General features: G+C 41.8%; 1 protein-coding gene across 1 annotated transcript in view; it reads right to left on the reverse strand.

Moving 5' to 3' along the window:
- TANGO6 (transport and golgi organization 6 homolog) overlaps window positions 1-21,111 on the reverse strand; it is a 579,124-nt gene that overhangs the window by 48,827 nt on the left and 509,186 nt on the right. Inside the window, exon 17 of the mRNA XM_086945772.1 lies at window positions 16,784-16,897. Within this exon, the coding sequence (XP_086801898.1) occupies window positions 16,784-16,897 (114 nt within the window). The remainder of the gene's footprint in view (window positions 1-16,783; window positions 16,898-21,111) is intronic.

Below are 21,111 nucleotides of genomic sequence, written 5' to 3' on the forward strand. Positions count from 1 at the left end.
GCACTACTGCCAAGGCGTCTTGGTGCTGAGAAAAGTAATTAAACACAACACAGACAAGTTTAATGATGAGTGAAAAGCCAGGTTTTGATTTCCTTCCTAAACAGCAATCGGTTTCGTATCATTCTCAGATGGACGGGAATTGAATTCCATAGGTTAGCTGCCAGGAAGGGAAAGCGTCTTCCTCCCCAGCTTGCTCTTATCTTAGGAAGTTTGACCAACCCAAGAGTGGCTGACCTCAAAGAACACATTGGTAGATAGCGGGAAAACAAGGATTGTACATCCTCTGCCCCGCCACCAAACAAGGCTTTATGAACCAGACAGAGTGATTTAAACTTGACGCAATGCCTTACAGGGAGCCAATGAAGTTGTTTAATCGCATTTGATGTAGGATCATTTTTAAGTAGTTTAATCAACACTCTGGCTGTCGCATTCTGAACTGATTGCAGTTTTGCCAATTGGGCAACACCCGCTCCTAAATAAAGAGCATTGCCATGACAAATTCTAGAGAGAATCGTGGCGATTAGGACTGTTTTCCTCAAGGAGAGTGGAATGAACGGGAGGATCTTTCTCAGGCGTTTCAACATAAAAAAGCAAGCAGATGATACTTGATTGATATGAGCAGCCCAGGCCAGATCTTTATCGAACATAAAGCCAAGATTCCTATCTTTATTCACTAGCACAGGGCAGACACCAGCTGAAGTTGGCCACCATATCTGATTCCAGATCGAAGCTTTTTGACCAAACTCTAAAACTTCAGTTGTTTCAGTATTCAGTTTTTAAAACTTGGAATATGAAACACTGCTGTAAGAGTTTTTACAAGAATGATCTTTGTGACAAACTCACAGCAAGAGAATATCCCAGAAAGATAATCTCCTCTTGCAAAAAACGTGCACAAAACCAGCCAAGAGAAGTGCTTTTAGAAACACACCCTAAGCCACGGGATGACAGAACAACATGCGTCACCACCTATAGCCCAGTCACAAACAAGGTTAAGAAGATAATTAATAAAAACTGGAAAATAATTACTTCAAACAACCTTGACTGGCCAAAACCCCGTTTTGCCAACAAGAGAAGCAGAAATCTCAAAGATCTATTGGTACATACAAGACCCCCTCCTAAAAAGAAAAAAGAACATCAAGGATTATGGAACAGTACCCCGATAACAGGACACTATCCCTGTGGTTCTTGCCTAGCTTGTGAAACTACAAAACCTACCAAAGAACTACAACTACTCCCTGATCTAACATGGAAATTAAAGAAACATACCAACTGCAACACTAGTCATGTCATATACATGATTACATGTCCATGCCAAATGAAGTACATCGGCATGACTTGCCGCAAGGCCAAACAACGGATGTATGAACATCGGAGTAATGTCAATTGTAAAAGAACAACAACGAAAATGTCATCACACTTCATAGACTTGGGGCATACGGCCAAAGATCTGCAATGGGTCATCCTAGAGACTCTTGAAACTGTCGAAAGGGAATGCCCAAAAAATCCTGTTCGAAAAAGAACAACGCTGGGTGCATAGACTGAAAACAGACACTCTAGGACTCAATGATTCTGTCCCCTGGCTTGCTCTCAACAAATGAGAAAATCACTACTTGTCTCCCCCATTCCTCATCTCTCTATTCGGGCAAATGTCTGTCTTTAGTAAATACAGATCACTTTCCGATTTGCCCCTGACCGTAATAAACCATAAAAGGTCACCGGTGATTCACTAAAACACCCTAATGCCCAAAAATTTGATAAACCACTATTACACAAATTAAATCAGTCATATTGGTTATTATCTCGAAACATTCTTAACATTTCTCGCAACATTGCGAAGATTTCTTCCATTTCCATAATTTACTGCTTAAAACATCCGCCCCTCCAACACCAACCATTTCCGGGTGATTGGAGGCAGAGACAGCACATGCTGCAGACGAGGACGCTAAGGCGCAAGGTAGAAGACGAAGACTCCGCTCAATTGCGAGACCAAAAGCGCAAGTAAAATCTGTCTGTACTAACGTATGTTTTACTCCTCCCCAGCGCTACCGTCCTCATAGAATCCCCTTCCCCCGATGAGGCTACTAGCTACAATTAAAGAGGTAGGCACAACCTCTCGAACTAGATAGGGACTCACACCATATCCGACATCGACCACGGACTCTAGACCACTGTCCCCGCTAGAATTTAAAGAGCAGGAAAAGAGTGTTGTTTTTGCATCGATAACCCACCGTGCACGTGACTTATGAAAATCATGTATTCACAATGAATATAACAAGAAAGCCACCACGAGCACTTGAAACACTCTATTACACCATATTAAGAGCACGACGTGCCCTAAAATAAGCATGTGAATTCCACCATGAGAAATGTTATAAACACCAATTACCGGTTACAGTTAAGAGCACCAATGAACAGTATAGCATAATCACCTCACGCTGATAAGGCATGAGAATGGATGAGTTGACGCCTGAAATGAGAGTGACTCTGCGCTAAGTATTGCCATTTTACAGTTTCTTTATTCGAAATCAAGCGATTTTGAATGTGTACATATTTGTACCTTACCAAGTTCTTTTCTCCCCCTTCCCCCATTCTCCCATTTGGTTTGTATTTTGTGTGTATGTTTTTCATTTACAGGTACAATGAGACCTCTCAACACTTGAAGAATCAGGTTAAAATTTACCTATTCTTTGACTTATTCTTTATCACTTTCACTCCCTGGTCCTGAAGAAAGCTGTCTGACAAATTGTCGCCTATAGCTGAAACATGTCGACCATTTTAGCAGACCATTAAGTGCGCTAGAATTCATAACAAATTCCAGAGCTGCACGAACTTACCTCTTTTTAACAATAGCCCGATTCCAAATTTAATAAATTTTTCGTTCTTGGATATCTGGACTATTTTTTAAATCACTTATCACCCTAAAGTTAACCTTGTAGGATTCAAAGTGTAAATCACAATAAGGACCTTTCAATTTTATTTTTATCTTGCTGCATTTTCTGCGAGTTAGAAAACTGACTTCAAGTGGCATGAAATGTCTTTTGACAAAGCTCTGTGTTTTTACCATGTCGATTAGTGTTTACTTCTTTTGCTTGACTGTAAAGTGAGTGACTTTTGTAATGAAAGAAAAGTTCACAAGGCATTTTTGTTTGTAAATATGATGTGTAATGGATTTTTTTTTAGGTTAAAAATTAACCAAGACACTTTAGTTGTGCGAAGCACAAATGAGAAATTGACGCAGAATTACACGTTATCGTTTGCGCACCACATAGGTTTAGCAGTTGCCATTTGTGGCCACTAAATGTGCATCTGATGCACATTTAGTGGCCACAAATGGAAAATATGCTCGCTGTAAAAGGCAGTAGGCTGGCACACCATGCTTTAGTCATACTTGGGACAATGTGCTCTGAAATCCACCACTGAGCACATACTCGCCCCTGCCGAATGGGTGTGCCTCATTGGATACTTTTTTGTGTAACACCTGGATTTTTCACAAGCCCTACGATCTCACTGACGTCACATTCATAACAGCACCCCACTCTGGAAATGATTCCAGCACCACCGACCCCGAGAACCAGATAAGTGATTTCCTCCTGGAGGGTTGTAGGCCCAATCTTTGCACGGACTGTACTCGTTGGAATAAAATACCTTAACCTGGAGCAGAGTACACAGCAGCCACTTCTCCCATGCACTGTAATGATACCGGAGCCTCTGTGTATTAGCAATCAACCTTCTGAATCTGTATGTGTGTATGCTGTTTCGTGTAAGCTGGAACTAAAGTTATTTTTCTTTGAATAACACACTGACTAGCAACGGAGTTATAGATTAATGTTATATGTTTCAATATGTTCCGAGTTTCTCCACGCTTCCTCCCTGAGTAAGCCTTGCACTACTTTACTTTGCTACCATGAAGGTGAAGTTTTAAAGGGGCGTACTTGGTACTCGCTCTGGCCAGTGCTTAATTTGTGAAAAAAGTGAGTGGCATAACTCTTCTCAGGAGGCAACCACAGCTTGCATCAGCCCTGCCAGCGCGGCCAATGACAGTACCTACATAACTATCAACCATCACACGAATACAAGTGTGATAAACCAGACAGTTCGAGGCCCCCAAAGCTACAAGAATGGCTTTGCAGGCAGGTATTAGTTGTTTTAATGTATAATGAATTAATAAACAAATGTTGTTCTGCTCATCTTTAAATTACAGAAACAGCAACACCATGTGGCAGCTGTCACAAGTGACGGTGAAGACAATGAAGTGCCAGTGCCAAGCACCTGGAACCACCGGTTCAAGTTAAGCGCTACTTTGGGCTCAATAGTGGGGTAAAGCCCCAGGACATGAGTGGTAAAAGCAAGCTGATATTTCTCAACCATCAAACATGCAAATAGGAGGCTATATAAGAAGAGCAAGATCTTCGGCTTGATGGGCCCAGACCAGGTGTCCGTATCGGTCTTAAATGTGATCAGGATGCATGAGGAAAGATTTTCTTACCACTCTTAGTACCCTGTTTTAGAAAAGGCCAAATTCTAAAGTCTTGGGTAGGAAGTATCACAGTATCTACAGACAAGAATGATCTTTGCTCAGACCCAGGAAACTAGGTAAATAGCCTTACTTGATATGACAGGAAATTTTCTCGCAAGAAGAATACTCGACCACTTACAAGACTGGACTTTTGGGAACAGAGAACCATCTGGTTTTAAACCAAAACATTCAGGTATGGACAACATAGCAATCCTCCAAAATGTAACTGATAAATATGTAACTTTTAAATCTCAAATTCTTTATACTGTTTTTATAGATTTGTCAACTGTGTTTGACCTGGTGGATAGGCCTAGCTTGTGAAGTAAATGTAGGTATCCCATCTAACCTGTTAAGATTATTAATCACACTCCATACATCTACCTGGTGTAGAATACAGTTAGTTGGGTTTAATGGTAAAAATAAAAACAAAAAGGTTGGTTGAAAGAGGGATGCCTATTGGCGCCACTATCGATTTCAAAATCTTCCGACCTTCTTTTTACAGGCACAAAACTGCCCACCTAAACTTTATTCTCAACCCCTCATATTGATGTACACTGATGATGCAATTGATGAGGAGATTCTAAAAATTAATGTATCCAAAACTAAAGCTTTTGCATTTAAGGATAGGAACCGTAAATGTTTTGAATGTGTAAGGGCTGAGCAACTGGTGCAGGTTAAGCAGTATACCTACATTGGTAGAATATTTCGCAAGACCTTGCAAATGGACATCACTTAGTACAATTAGAGAGTAAAGCACAGGCCCAAATCAGTGCCCTCAACAAGTTTTATGGTGCCGTGGGGAATAGACACTTTAAGCATATATGGAGTGATTATAAAAAACTAAATTCCTTCAGTGTTTTCCTATGTAGTTCAATACACTCCCATAAATGAATGAATGGTATTTTATGAATAGTTATGAGGTAAGATTCTTCAAAAAATGTGCATGCTTGTCTCAGCTGTTCCAGTACTTTAAGTCTGGAGTTGAACTTGGCCAGCACATTAGCCCAATCTATAGCAAAAATAATTACTTATGCATATATTATAATGCAACCCCTGGCAGTCTCTAAAAGACAGAAACTTTTTGTCGTGCATAAAAAGAATTCCACCTTAACTACAAATCTTTCAACTGGTGGTAGAAAAATTTAAGTGTAATAAAATGCAGTCTGGAAATGATGCTACACTATGGACAGCAAGCATTGAACAGGCTTAAAAATCCAACACCTTCCCTGATATAGTAAGCTACAAACAACCCCACATTTACCAGACATTACATTTAGAACATAAAATAAGAAGGTGTATATTAAAGTTATAATTTGGCATCCTTCCCTTAAAAGCTTATACAGGTAGATGGGCAGGCTAAAGGCAGAACTCCACACTGTGTCCTTTAAGTTGGGAAGGAATTCAAGATTGGTTACACGTGATTTCCATATGTCCAGCATTGGTAGAGCCATGGAAACGTTTTTTTAAACTCACTATATTAAAAATACTAGCAGCCAGTCCCGACGTTGTCCGGGTATGAATTGCTGCCGGCCAGTAGTATATTGTTTTGTAGGATTTCGTTTTGATAGCATTTCTTATCTGTGACAGGCCTGTGAAACGCTCCGATTGACAGCGCACTGCTGATGCACTTAAGAGTGCGCATTCAGTAGTGTGTGAACTCGAGTTTCCCTACTTTATTTTTCCTTGCAATATTATATAGAGCGAACTCGACAACATGGCATGAGCACAATTTACATTACAGAAGAACACATTCATTTGTGGTAGGCATGGGGAGACAAAACGATTTGCCTGGAATCACAGGATGTTGAGCTGATGCCGAGATTCGAACGTAGCTCCCCAGCTCTAAAGTTTGCAATTCTAGAACTTGTGGCAGGAGGTGTGTCTAAAAGTGTATGTCGGTGCTGGCCATCAATGAGAGAGACCTGTGCATTTTTAAAATGGGTGGTGAAAAAATATGAGTATGTTGCTGGAGATGTGGGCCGCAGTGCCACCAATGTACTTACTGGGGAAGGGTAAACACCCATTATTCTGCAACTTTCTTTCCGCATACCATCACTCCACCTACTTTCATTACGAAAGTACCATGACTCTGCAATGCCATTATAACGCATGGCATTACATTTTATATGCCTTTACCACGAAATTCGTTGTAAATGCATGAATGGTAATAGCATGTTTTTTTTAAATGTTTGGATAAGGTAAGTATGGGTATAGGGGTATATGTTTTGGGGTACTGCGGTATATGTTTTGGGATGTTTCGGTATTTTAAGGGTTCAGATATAGTTTTGGGTTATGGGGTACAGGGGTAGTTTTAGGGTTTAGGGATAGGTATGGGTTTTTTGGGGTACAGGGGTATTTTTAGGGTTCAGGGCTAGGTTTGGGTTTTGGGGTACAGGGGTATTTTTAGGGTTCAGGGGTAGGTTTGGGCTTTGGGGTACAGGGCTATTTTAAGGGTTCAGGGCTAGGTTTGGGTTTTGGGGTACAGGGGTATTTTTAGGGCTCAGGGCTAGGTTTGGGTTTTGGGGTCCAGGGGTATTTTAGGGTTCAGGGGTAGGTTTGGGTTTTCACGTACAGGGTTATTTTAAGGGTTCAGGAGTAGGTTTGGGTTTTGGGGTACATGGGTATTTTAAGGGTTCATGGCTAGGTTTGGGTTTTGGGGTGCAGGGGTATTTTAGGGTTCAGGGGTAGGTTTGGGTTGTGGGGTACAGGGGTATTTTTAGGGTTCAGGGCTAGGTTTGGGTTGTGGGGTACAGGGGTATTTATAGGGTTCGGGTCTAGGTTTGGGGGTGCAGGGGTATTTTTAGGGTTTAGGGATAGGTTTGGGTTTTGGGGTACAGGGTATATTTATAGGGTTAAGATGGGTTAGTGTTTAAGGATGTTGCGGTATTTTAAGGAGTAAGGGTGGGTTACGATTATGGGGTGCAGGGGTATTTAAAGGGAGCAGGGTGGGATTCGTTTTTAGGGTGTAAAGGGTAATAAAATAATAAACAAAAATAATATAAATAATGCAATTTAAAAGAATAAATGTTTTAATTAAATTAAAAAAAAATATATATATATATATATAAGCAAGGCTACACATTAGCCGAAACGCATCATCCTGTCTGACAACATCTCGCACCAACTTTAATAAAAGTCACTTTTGGAGTCCGTGTCTTTCTCCGTTTGGTGGTTTCAAGTGCCATGGATGGATGGATGGATGGATGGATGGATGGATGGATGGATGGATGGATGGATGGATGGATGGATGGATGGATGGATGGATGGATGGATATATATATATATATATATATATATATATATATATATATATATATATATATATATATATATATATATATATATATATATATATATATATATATATATATATATATATATATATATATATATATATATATATATATATATATATATATATATATAATGTTTTAATAATGTACTTTTACAATGTATATGACTTTACCACACATGCATTTGCGTTATAATGGCATGCGTGATAAAGTCATATGCGTTGTAAAAGTTTTAGAAATAATGTCTTTGCGGAGTAATAGTCCTGCGTTATAAAAATTGCGGAATAATGGTATGGGGGATGTTGGTTTGCGGAATATCATCACATATTCCCGGGGGAGGGATAGTCCCTTTCTTGCTATTTCCGTGGAGGCGGGCCTTGTGTCCGGATGTGCGTGGCGCGAGGCCTGTGCGCAACAGAAGTGGAAAATCTCCAGTGTGCGCTTCAGGCGTCACCAGAAGTTAAGGCGAGATTACATTTCCTGCACATTGGCCCCTGTTTGCGCTCCTTCCGGCCCTTGGGAATAGCGCCATGCCTGACCTCCATACAGTAAAGCAGGTGCACGTCACTGGGAGTGCGGGGCAAGCACACCCGGAGCTGGAATGTACAGAACCTGGGATGAAAAAACAATGAAATATTGGGCACAAGGCTCGCTTTTTTTCCCGTAATCCCGTGCCCTGCACACGCCCACGCCCCCAGCACAAAACACGATATGAGACATGGCATGAAGGGCGGAACGTACCACACGCCCCCAGCATTTGTCACGTCCCCAGCACACGCCCACAGCACAACGCAGACACACCCACAAGGGACTACTTTGCTGGCACGTTCTTTTACCTTTTAAATGTATATGGGGGCGTCTGCATAGCCTATGTCCTTCTGCTGCAACTGCCCTTTCCAACGCTGTATTGGGTGTTGTGATTGGTGCTGTGGTTCCTGAGATAACCCGCCTCAAAGGTTTGGGCTTTCTCTTTATTATATTAGTATAGATAGATTAATAGATGCAGATCAATTTATACGTTTAATAATGTTTCCGCAGTACAAATAGGTTTAACTTGTACACATTTTTAAAGATGTTTTAATGTTATATATGAGTGTTGGGTATGTTTGGAACTAGATGTAATTGAATGTCATTTTAATTGTTGATCTTAGTCGAGACCAAAAACAATTATATAATAAACTCGAGTGTTAAAAGGCTTTGATTACTGCAGTCTGAGCACAGTAAACCCTGTGTGCCCTGGGACACCTGAAAAAGTTAACACACCCTAATAAATAGTTTTTAAAGCTGCAGTGTAAGCCACCATGCACTTCACATTTGACCCAAAATGTGAGGGTTTTAGTGGCTAGAGTCAAGCAGGCACGAGTGCATGGAATATCCCAAAGGAGACCAACCATCTGACCTTCGGGGAGTGTGGACGAGTACTGCTGGTCCCCGTCAAGGTACTTTTGTTTCCATTTTCATTTCTTGCTCTTTTCTTGAGCTGCTGTGGCCTTGCCCATCCAGTGCATGCTGTGTGTGGGGGAAATGCCTACCAATGCCTGCCTCAGCACCCTTTTTGTCCGTTCTTACCCTGGGTGAAATACGTGACATCTTTGCTTGAAACAAAGGTGTCAGGGGATGTTATGCTCTTTCATTGCTTTAGGTTTGATCCAAGTTGAATAAACATAAAATCTGGCGCTTGCTCTGCGAACTTCAGCCTAGCAGACTGACTAAGCGCGTGAAATACACTGCCTTCTGCTGTGGGCACAGAACAGAACCAGCTGGTAATTCCATTCGCTTCACCTACGGGTGCAATGTTTCGTAAAACCCTACTGGTCCAGTGTTATGTTGTGTAATACATGTAATATATCTTTAACTTCACGTGTTCCACATTCCATCATGGAACACGAGATACTGTGTTCTTGAAATATGCATTCCCTGGGATTCAGTTGATTGTGACCGGTTACCTGTCAGGCTGTGTACCTGCTCAATCTATTGGAATAAATCCTATTCAACCTAACCTACTTTGGAGTGATACTCTTCAACATAACATCCAGCCGTAAGCAATCTTGACCTTATGGTACGGACTGTCCTGAAGTGATGAAAAACCACACTGCCCCTGCTCCAAGTGATGCGTCTGAAAGTAAACTAAAGGAGGCCGCGCCACCACTCTGGTGCTGTACCTACCAATCCTGTCTTTGAAAGTTGCAGTGCTGCTGCCCATGCAGTTAAAGCCTTTAAACACCCATAGAAGCCAACATTTCTACAGGAAGGCTTAGTGCTTAATTTGTGCCGGGGCAACTGGTGGTCAGTATTAGCACACTTTTTGGGGACAGGGTTTTTTCCAGGCAACAGAGAGAAAGTGCAGAACATAGGGGAAGAAGTAGAATAAAGGAAAACAGAAACAAAGGGAGAATAGTGTCAAAAAACAGAACCTGTTACCTGCACTAGACCTCAGATTTAATGATTATGTATTTACAAATTAAGCACTATAAATGGGGAGGAACTTGACGGGGTTGCTTCATTAGCCCTGATCCATGCTTTATGGGTATTAATTAATTATGGATTCTACATGATACTCGGGGAATGTTTCAAAGAGCGGGGGGGGGGGGGGGCTGGAGTGACGGCCCGTCAGACGTAAAACAAGGTTTTATTTGTGACTCCGCGGGCAGTTTTACCGCCACAGGCAGGCAGGGCCGGAGCAGGTACAGGCCGGCGTGGCTTTCCCGCCTCGTCTCCCCTCGGTGAGCCGCCTCCCTCCCCTCCTCCGAGCCTGGCTGCGCTCTTACGACGCAGGAGGGTCTTTCCCACGGGGCCATTAAGGAAAGAAACAGCATTCAATTTGGAATCGGATTTCCATAACTCAACGATCGGCGCACGGGACTTTATTACTGCAGCAAACACATCCGCGGGAGGGCGCAGAGCGGCGCTAACCCCTTCAGTGCCAGCCGAGCGGCACTAGCCCCTCCCACCAGGAGGGTCGGGGGCTCTCAAATACCTGGGGGCCATGGGCAAAACCGGGAGGGGGGGGAGGCTTACCCATACTGAAGGGGGCCCCTCAGCCTTACGGATGTGAGTGGCCCATCAGCATATCTTTGGGGGGTGGGGGGGGGGGGGGGGGGGCACTCGCCTTTTGTTACTCCAATGCTGGGGTCCAGGCACAGACAACTGCAGGGCTTGTGTAGGTGTGACCTATTCTTCCAGGAGTAAGACAAGGGTACATTACACCTACTTACTAAAAGAAACAAGCATTTACAATGCAATAGGTCTCGCATTTATGAGAGTTTGAACTATCGGTATTTGTAAATGACAATGCCTTTTATTTATGCGTAGTTAAAACTGATGAATAAAAGGGATTGTCATTTACAATACCAATAGCTTAAACTCTCGCAAATGCAAGACCTATTGCATTGCAAATTCGTGCTATGAAAATGAAGAAAGGCGTTAGGAGACGGCGTGTCCTGCCTGCAAAAGGAGGCAGGACAAAGCTATTTGAGAAAAGTAGTGCTCGGAGGCTGTAATAAAAGCCTACTGAGCAACAACACATGAAACAGGGGGTGTTGCCATGGGAGGTTACAAAATGATACAAGGCGGTACTAGAGAGGGACTACTAAGCCTTTTGACCAATGAATAGCCACAGTTTACAGTGGACAATGACACAAGCCAATAAAAAATGTGAGCGGAGATCGGGCGGAGTTTCAAGTCCCTACCTCAATACAGCATGCCTCGCAGAGCAGTGCATGCGCTGCCCAGGCGCTACCTAAAAAACTTTGTGAATTAGGCTCCTGCAAAATGTCAGGCCGCTAGCAGAAGAATGCGAGGAAGAGGAGAGATTGAGATCAAGAGAGCTGAGGTGGGAAAGGAAGAAACGTCTCACTTTAGAACAAATCTCTGGGGCAGGTCAAAAGCGGGAAAGTGCAAAATTTGCTTTTTCGTAATTATGTAAAATTACTTAAAATCCACATTTAGAACTATATTTTAACCTGAAATGTCAGAATACATTTCATGTTAAAAAAATAACAAAAAAGTATGAGTTGGACAAGCAACAGCTGCTTGCGTTCCAGTCCTTCATGTTGTTTCCATGGCTCTGAGCTAAACTTTTGGTGCAAATGCAGCGTAATTATGCCGTGAGGCTTAATTTTGCATAAAAAAGTATCAAGAAATGCTTTAAATTATGTGACAGAAATTTTACCCAGGCTTACTCAAAAACCATCTTCAAAGGCTCAGTGATGTCAGCATTAATGTCACAATATGGGTTTTCTTTCACCTGGGCGAAAATTATTTGTTCACAAACAGTTCAACATTAAGGGCTCAAACTGAATGTTCCCAGTAGGAACAAAAGTCTAACGTCGTGGGCAGCCTGTAGCCCCAACTACCAATAAATCCGGAAGAGGGTGCAAACTGTGTTTACTCCCCATTTGGGAGTCTGAGTCTGGTCCAAATTGTTAACGTATTAGGGATTTCCCCGGCCCCAATTGTTTCAAGTACTAGAAAGCAAAAAAGAGGTCAAAAATGGAACAAACGAAACCCCCTATTTGGACCTTGAAACCTCAGAATGAGGGGCAATAAGATATCTGGGAAAAACAGAAAACATGCTGAAAAGGTGTTTCTCACAGGTGTATCTGAGTTAGCTTCAGACCATCCATGTCATCATGCCCTGGGGCAGGGACTTAAACACCTTTGGCCCCATCTGTCTCTTGACGAAAGTGTGACTCAGGGCGATGCCCCCGCTCCGACCCTAGTTTAAGAGATAGCATACAAATATCTGGAAAAATCCTGGTTCTACTAAGGCTGCTGCATGACACATTCCTCACATATCACAGTTCAATAACAAGCAGGATTTGCTAACGGTGATAGTAAATGTGGGGATCTTAGTCCTGAAGAAGGCCACCAACCCTAAGAGGCGATTGACAATTTGCCGAAACTTGTTGATATACAGTTTGGACAGGGGTGATAATACTACAAGACCATCTTATGGTATTTTTAACCCTACCTAGGAGATCCAGAATCAATTAGAAGGGATACTTATAAGGTAGATTTAACTATACATTGCACCATGGATCCTAAAACTGTTTTGATTGAAAATAATAATTTCTCCACCCCTGGTGATGGTAACACAGGGGTGTAGTATCAGCCCTATGATAAAGCATGCCACTATCAGTGGGCGAGGGTACTTTTATCCCATAATTTGGGTCCCTGGAGAGGGTAATAATCTCAAATCTTACCTGAATACTTTGGTGTGTGTAGGTGAAGAAACTACAGCCGATTGAATAATGGCCTTAGCAAAGGGATTCCAGACATGACATTGTAAATGGAAGCCCAATACCGGTAGAGCATGGGCTAGCCCCCTACCCCAAGTCCCACATATTTTTTTTATTCGACATATCAACTTATTAATTGATGGATGCCTTCCAATTACAGCCCTAAGTTCTCGGTCAGCAGTGCCAGCAATGTATAGGTTCAACAGAGCTGCATGGCTCAGTAGAGGAACATACTCTAATTGTGCAAAACATAGTCTGAATAAAAGAATTCCTAAATGCATCAAAGGCACACTGGACAGACTCTTCATCCAAATGACACCTACAAAAACAATGTGTATTAAAATAGCACATGTCCAATATTTGAAGGTTTGTATGCTGCAAATAACAGTTGCAATTATTACTGAAACTAGTAGTACTTATTTAATAGACTTTAGGAGGATGAAATGCTGATTTAACAAGCCACCATGAAAATGACAGAATCTGTTACCCAATCTCCTAGATTAATCTACAGGAACAAAAGTGTCACCTTCAAGCAGTTCTTATTTGCAACAAAAAAATTTAATAAATACGTGCCAGGGCTCTCGTCAGGAAGCCACTGCAGCTGGTACCCTTCATTGCCCCTGCCAGTGCTGCCAATGACAATACCAACTCAACTACTAACCATCACACTCTAACAAGTGTGACAATTCATACTGTTACAGGCCCCTAAAGCTATACGAATGGCTTGGGTGGCAGTTATTGGTCATTGATAATGATGTGTACTCAATTAACACCAGCTGCTGTGCTTATCCCTATTTAGGCAGACCGCTCCACCATGTGGCAAACTGTCTAAAGAGCTGCTGCTGACATTTATGTGCCAGTGCCGAGCACCGGAAAGCACCGGCTCAAATGGAGCACTGCCTTCAAGGTCACGACGGTCCATCCCTACCAAACATATACAGGGCGCCTTATACTTGTGAAGATCTTGGGAAAGGACAGCTTGAGGAATCATATCGTTTGATCAAGTGAGATGGATCCTCATGCATCCCCTGTCCATAAGGATAAGAACCTTAGGCTATGGTTGCATAAGCCGCTACATCTGATTGAACTGCTAAGCTTGGTGATCTCTACATATTTCCTTTAAAAGAGACAGCTAAGAAGGTACTTCCATTCATTTACAATAATCTGCAAGCTCTCGTGGCAACAATTGTTAGGCCAATGTCTGTTACCTGGGTGTCTTTGTGTAAGTGGATTTAGTGTAAGGCACTCCATTTGGTGCTCTGGCTTTTTAAGAGCTTGGGCTCACATGTATTTGTGCCAGATTTCTGAGGCATGTTCCAGTGTGTTTACTTTGATCTAATTTCTTGCTCCTTGACTCTACCAGGCTTTAGGCACTCTCAGTTTAAAGGGAATCCTTTTATGTTCTTGTTCTTTAGCTGTAGAACAATGTGTCACTGTCCCTTTTGATAATTGTACTACTAAATATCCACACCCAGAATATCATGGCACAAGAATATCAAGGACAGAATATCTAGGGACAGAATATTCAAAGGTAAGTGCATATAGGAAAGTATAGATTTACTCTTCCTTACTCCATATCTACGAACCTTGATGACATATGTACCGTTTAGGTACATATATGTCGAGTTAAGTTTAGAGAATGTAGACTTACCTACTTGTCAACATTTGTTTCCGATATTTAATCCTTGATATTGTGTTCCATTGATATTATGGGGTCGATATTCAGAGGCGTTACCCATTTAATAGATCTATAATCATGCAGCTTTGGTAAGTATCTTAAGTCGCACTATCCTTGAGGCTTCCTTAGGACCGTAACAGTCCAAGCACTAGGAAGCCTTTAAGAAAACACTGTGCTTTGTAAGTGCTCCAATAACCCACTCTTTCTTTTGTACTTCAGGGGTTAGTTATTTGATGCTGCAGTAAATACAGGTCCCGCTCACAGCTCAATGAAGCTATCTTTATCTGGGCCTCAGACTATAGGAGACGAAGCCCTGTTATCCAGCCAGCCAGCAGCCGCCTTGACGAAACGGGGAATGCAGTGACATTAATGTCACTGCATTGCACAAAGAACAAACTTCAAAAGATACTTACGGTGGATTTCTAACAATCCTTAGACAATCAAAGAACTGGATTCCAAGAAAGAGGAATGCCACAGAGGACTGAGAATGACAGATAGAAGATGTCTGGTCTCAGTGTAGAGGAATGTGCGATAAACATTTCCTAGGCAACTAGAGATCTTAAAAACAACAATGTGCGGAGGACTCAACAGAAACAGAATAATAAACGTCTAAGAAAAAAACTTTGTATTTTATTCAATATTCTTGTTATGCATATTATTAAAAACTTGTTCAACAGAACACACCAATGTATCCATACAATCAATACACATCAAATAATCAAATTTACAAAGTAATACATTTCAATTTCATTTTCATTAAAATCACTTGTTATAAAACGGTAGTGATTATCGACGCGCGTTTCGGCGTATCAAACGCCTTCTTCAGGAAATTACCAAGAAAGACTTGGTTGTTCACGTAATCATGCAAAACATGGATGGTATTGCTATTTTCTTTGACAGATAAAGTTCTTAGAACATTAGGTCAGGTGAAATGTCCCGGAGCTATTGAGCATCTCATGGATTTCTGATTATATGCCGAAAAATACATTTTTGTTTTTAAGATCTCTAGTTGCCTAGGAAATGTTTATCGCACATGTTTTTTCCCTGTCCTAGGAATTGAACCACTTGGAGTTCAGGGGGCCTTTGATAATCACAAGAACTTAGTGTAGAGGAATCCTTAAACAGAAAGAGCTGCTTGAAATGGCACAGTGAACCTACAAGAAACGGGACTGACAGCCAGCAGAAAGGAAAATCAAGGCAAACGGAAGTTGAGAAAGGGAAAAGAATATTCCCACCATGTGGTTTTAAAAGGACAGCAAGAGTGCCAGGGCTCCTGTCTGAGTGAATGGGGGGCATTTTACCCCCGTGCAAGCATCTTGGATGCTAAAAGAACAGTGAAGGCTATGAGGACATCAGCTACTGCACCGTAACACCCCCGTCACTGTAACCTGCTCCTCAAAGCCAACAAGTAGATATGCAATGACTTCCTGTCTGGGAAGAGTTATTCTTTTGTGATAATCTGCCTCAGCTTGCCTATACAGGCTTACTCTAAATGACCTTTACCTGCGCATTTAAGACAATAAGTATGTCTCCCTAGTAAAGCTACTGTGTGATCCTAGACACACACAAAGTGCAGTTTGATTTGAAGAAAGATGTATTGGCGGCAGCGAGACAAAAGTCAAAATATCTCAATACCCTAGGTTTGTTTGGGAGCTCTACAAGGCGTTGCAAAGAGTTGAGTTGTAAAGGCAATCAGGTAGAAACAGAGATAAGCCTGTCTAACTCAACCACATATCCAACAAGTCTCAAGAGGACAGAGCTAGAGCAGAGCCTGTGAAAGGACAGGTCCAACTATTACATAAAAGCGCTGCAGCAGAAGGAAAATCATTTGTTCCATAATAAGCAATGTTTTTCTAATCATTGCACTGGAATCGCTCCTTCAGTAATTGTAGGAGAAAGACAGTACTGATTGTGATAGTTACAAAAGGGATGTTGTGTCAGGTATGAAAACAACCAGGATCCTCAAAGCGTAAGAATTTTACAAGGATGGACAAACACTGTTGTTGCTCCATTCATATCTGTCACCCATAATTGCAGCCATGGGGTTGAGCCTTACCTCTGTAGCTTTCTCGCTGAGCCCACGAAGCAGCAGTACAACGACATGAACTCCTGCTCTTCGAACTTCCGCCTCACGGTCCAGCTTCACCACTGATGTCAAACAAGTGGTCACCTAGAAGGAAGCACAAAGTAAAAATTGTAAGTTTGTTGGCTTTGTGGCACACTTTAAAAAGTGATACGATCCCAGAAACCTAGAATACAAGGAGTGCAAAGGTGGACTTCTGAAAGCACCTCACAGGCAATGACAAACCACCCAATGTAGAGACCAAATCCGACACTAAGGTAACTTGAGCAAGAGAACACCTCTACGAGAAGGGTTTCCTTAACCCATAATGTGACACCAGGTCAAGACAAAGACAAAGTATTAGAGCAATGTCTACATAGAAAGACCTTTACGAGCAGTGCATCCCATAGTGGGACACTGTCATGCCAAAGGGTAACTACAGAGGATGGACGATTCCTCTTTAAAGAACTCTATCAGCAGTACATCTGCAACACATTCTATGATGCCATATCATGTCAAAGAGAAACTGTGAGAGGGAACATCTGCTAATAAAGACGTCTATGAGTAATGAATCCCACCATGGGTCGCCAAAGAGAAGCCACCACAGCCCAATAGGAATATCTACAAGGAAAGGCTTCTACGGGCATGGCATCACCAAGCCACAGTGACATCAGGTCAAATCAAAGGGAAAGCCTCAGAGAGAGAACATCTGAAAGGAAAGACTTCTAGCAAGCAGTACAAGCCAGCACGTTGTGTCACACCATACAGTGACAATCAGAAATTATTATAGTGGGTTTGTCTGCAAGGAACGACTTCTAGGAACACGGACTAGCAGTCCACGAGGTGACACCATATGGTGCCAAAGAGAAATTACCAATAATAATGTGTCTCCCTCTGAACCTCTATTTCTTTACCTTGTAGAGTAAATCAATGGGTTACATATCCATTGTATGAAACCTAAAGAAAACAATCACATTTACTTTATTAAAAAATTGTACTTATTCATTTTGATTGATAATCTCAAACTGTGAAAACAAATATATATCTTTACTTTAAAAACATCTGTTTGTATAACAATTAATCACACGTTTATTCTTATTTATACATTTTATATTCCTTTTTAAAGAAACAATTTGACTTTATGTACACAATCAAATTAATACTCATCATTGGACCCCTATAAGAAAACCATCCAAGCTCATCTTATAGTCCAGTCACATTCACACTCACTCACACCAATCAAACTGGCAAACAACCCCAAAACACTACATAAACATCCTGGTCAGAAGGGGCTACAGATATTATAATTCTCTATGACCAAGTCGTGGGTTGAACGCCCACAGTATGGTCGACGCTAGTTTCGGAGGAACGTGTAGACCACCTTCTTCAGGACCTTCACAACACACATATCCTTCACCTAGTTGTAGGGGTACCTAGAACAATTTAAACAGTACATTTCAATAACACATACAGCTAACAAACATTTCTAGTTGATTGGACCAAAATCTCATCCTAACAACATGAGGAAGGCGGCCACTGTGTTTGAGATGAAAAATATAGACTTAAGAGCAGTTTGAAGAAAATTATAGGAAGGTGTCACAATGCCAAGGTGAAATACGAGACACTTTCATTCTCAATGTATGGAAGGTCCATAAAGAAGTTTTTTCCAAAATACATCTACGCCACCAAGATATGGAGGAAGAAAAAAGAATTGGTGCAACCAAAGACAAAGGTGTAATAAGAGTTTAATAGCATGATTCAACGGTGCAGTGTCATACGTATCCTCCAGTGACTACAAGTGAGAATAAATGAACTCTCCATAATCACTTACAGATACTAACAAGATGTTCAGAAGTACACTGCATTTCAAGCTAGCCAGCAACAGGTAAGTCTGTTGGATCTGCACAGGAAAACTCCTCTCAAGATGGAGCCAAAGAGAGACGATCCTCAAATTAGGAGAATGTACAAGGAAAGGCTTCTAAAGAGCACTGCACGCCAGCCCATAGTGTGATATCATGGCGTGGCAAACAGAAAGCATCACTGAGGGGGTCATCTATTAGGAAAACATCTGGGAGTACAGCATTCCCAAAGATACATTATTTGACTCCTCATCAAATCAAACAGCCCATCTACAAGGAAAAACTGATGAAAAATGCAGACCACGAGAAGTGCAGACCACACCACAGTGGGATACCATTTATTCCCAAAAAGAGACAATGCGTCCACAAGGAAATCGTTTATGGCCTTCCAGACATCATCAGTGTGACACTAAGCCATGTGAAAGAGGAACAACCATGTAATGGGTATCGACTGCAGGGCAAGAGCTTTGAGCCTTGCAAACCCCCAGAGTAATGCTCTCTAATGCCCAAGTCAACCATCATGAAAAAAGTGCGAGTAACAGACCACCAGGGTCACAACATTATGCATGAGCAGAAAACCCAATTTCAGAAAAGGGACTTCTTCACCAGCATGCCAGGAGATGCACCCATGAGCTGTGGAAAGGGAAAGGAGAGACCACGGAATTAACAATACAAGCACCTCACATGGGGCAATACATCGGTACCAGTGAAATGGGGACTGTATGGCGCCAACGTCTGCTAGGCTGGGAGTGTGCGTAACTCAGGGTCATGATCACTGGCACTGTAGGAAATTCACGGTGCACATCCATTCTCGTGTACAAGATGGATCTCCTGTGGAGGTGTGGGAAATTCATCATCTCTTTTTTTGCATGCCTAAGAACGTTTCTGCACGCTTTAGGCTTCCTCGTGTAAACTGCTAACAAGCCTTTGCTACACTGCATTCCCTCGCTTCAGGTGCAGCTCATGGATCCCTGATGCAGCACAAAAGCACCGACCGCAGCATCCTATTGATCGCATGAGGAGATATCGTCAACTCCGCCTTGGTCCACACGTAGAGTATATGGCTCACCAATCAATGGCCGACTGGAAGCATCAGTAGCCCTCCTTCTCCATCTTTTCTCCCAGTCACACACCTTAAGTGCTTTTCACGACACAAGATACCCTGATAAACATCTGCGAGCGCAGAGGGAGCCAAGCTGGAAAAAGTGCAAAGGCGGGCAAACATGTACAGGCAGGAGATCAATAGGACAAGGTGTACCGAGCACGGGAGCAGCAAAGCGCATCAGCAGAGCAGACATTGTAGCTGTACTTGAGGTGATCAGAAGATTACAATGAATTAGCCTGCACTCAGCATCTTTGGAAAGAGGGATTCAAACAAAAGCCAATAATTTAGCCTCAACCATTGAAGCAGGACCTTGATTATATGGTGATATTAATAGACAATCTTTGTAATGGATTCATGCGAGATTCCTTGTTTCTTCAACTATAAAATCATGTCCCAAATTGTATTATGTATTATCGGTATGTTATATTTAGGTTTCTCATGCAGGTACGCTATGGATTGTGTGCATGCTATGTTGGTATGTTTTGTTTACGTTATTTTTGTATTTTATGCATGCTATGTTTGTATGTTCATTGTATGTTATATTTGTATGTTATATTTATGATTGTGCATGTTATTGTTTTTATATTTATATTTTCTACGTTTGTATTTTTAATATTGCACATGCTATGTTACACATATATGCAAGGCTTGAATATTATTCAATGTTTAATATTCCTTGTTTTATTTCATGGTTTGTTACATTTGCTATCTTACACATATGTATGTAGTGCAATTAGTACGCTTTTGCACTGCTAAAGAGTAACAAGCATTGGCAAAGAAATAGCTCTCACCCTTTATAAATAAATAAATATGCAAGAGCAACTGACTTTGCCAATGGGTTTTAGCCATGTTGTACAGTAGTGTGGCTGCTGTTTAGCATGACTAAAAACTAGTGGTGAAGTAGAGAGTGTAATAGATGTGAGTGTTGTAGAGTGGCAAAGAGTGTTGTATCTGGGTAGAATACTGTAAATGGTGGTCTAATCGAAGGGGCCTGAAGTTCACTGACTTTATGAGCCGAAGTCATTGCCACCCAGAAGACATGTCTTCGGAGTGAAAAACCGTAGTGGGATGGCACAGAGACAGTACAAAGCATAAAACATCAGAAAGGCACAACCGTAAAAGGTTCAGGCAAACATCATCATGGATCAAATCTGTTTAAGCGCCCCCACATAAATATATTCGGTAGAGTGTGTCCTGGCTCCCATGATGACGTCTGTAACTTAAGAAGGTCTAAAACGGAGGTTTTAGTGATAGGAGGAAATGATGCTAGCTGGACAAAAGAATGGTGGCCACCTTGTCTTGGTCCTTTACCCATTCCTTGTAAGGTTGCAAAGAATTTGGGTATATGGGTTGACCCC

This window comes from Lissotriton vulgaris, chromosome 12 (genome assembly GCF_964263255.1).
Source record: "Lissotriton vulgaris chromosome 12, aLisVul1.2, whole genome shotgun sequence".
Classification (NCBI taxonomy): Eukaryota; Metazoa; Chordata; class Amphibia; order Caudata; family Salamandridae; genus Lissotriton; species Lissotriton vulgaris.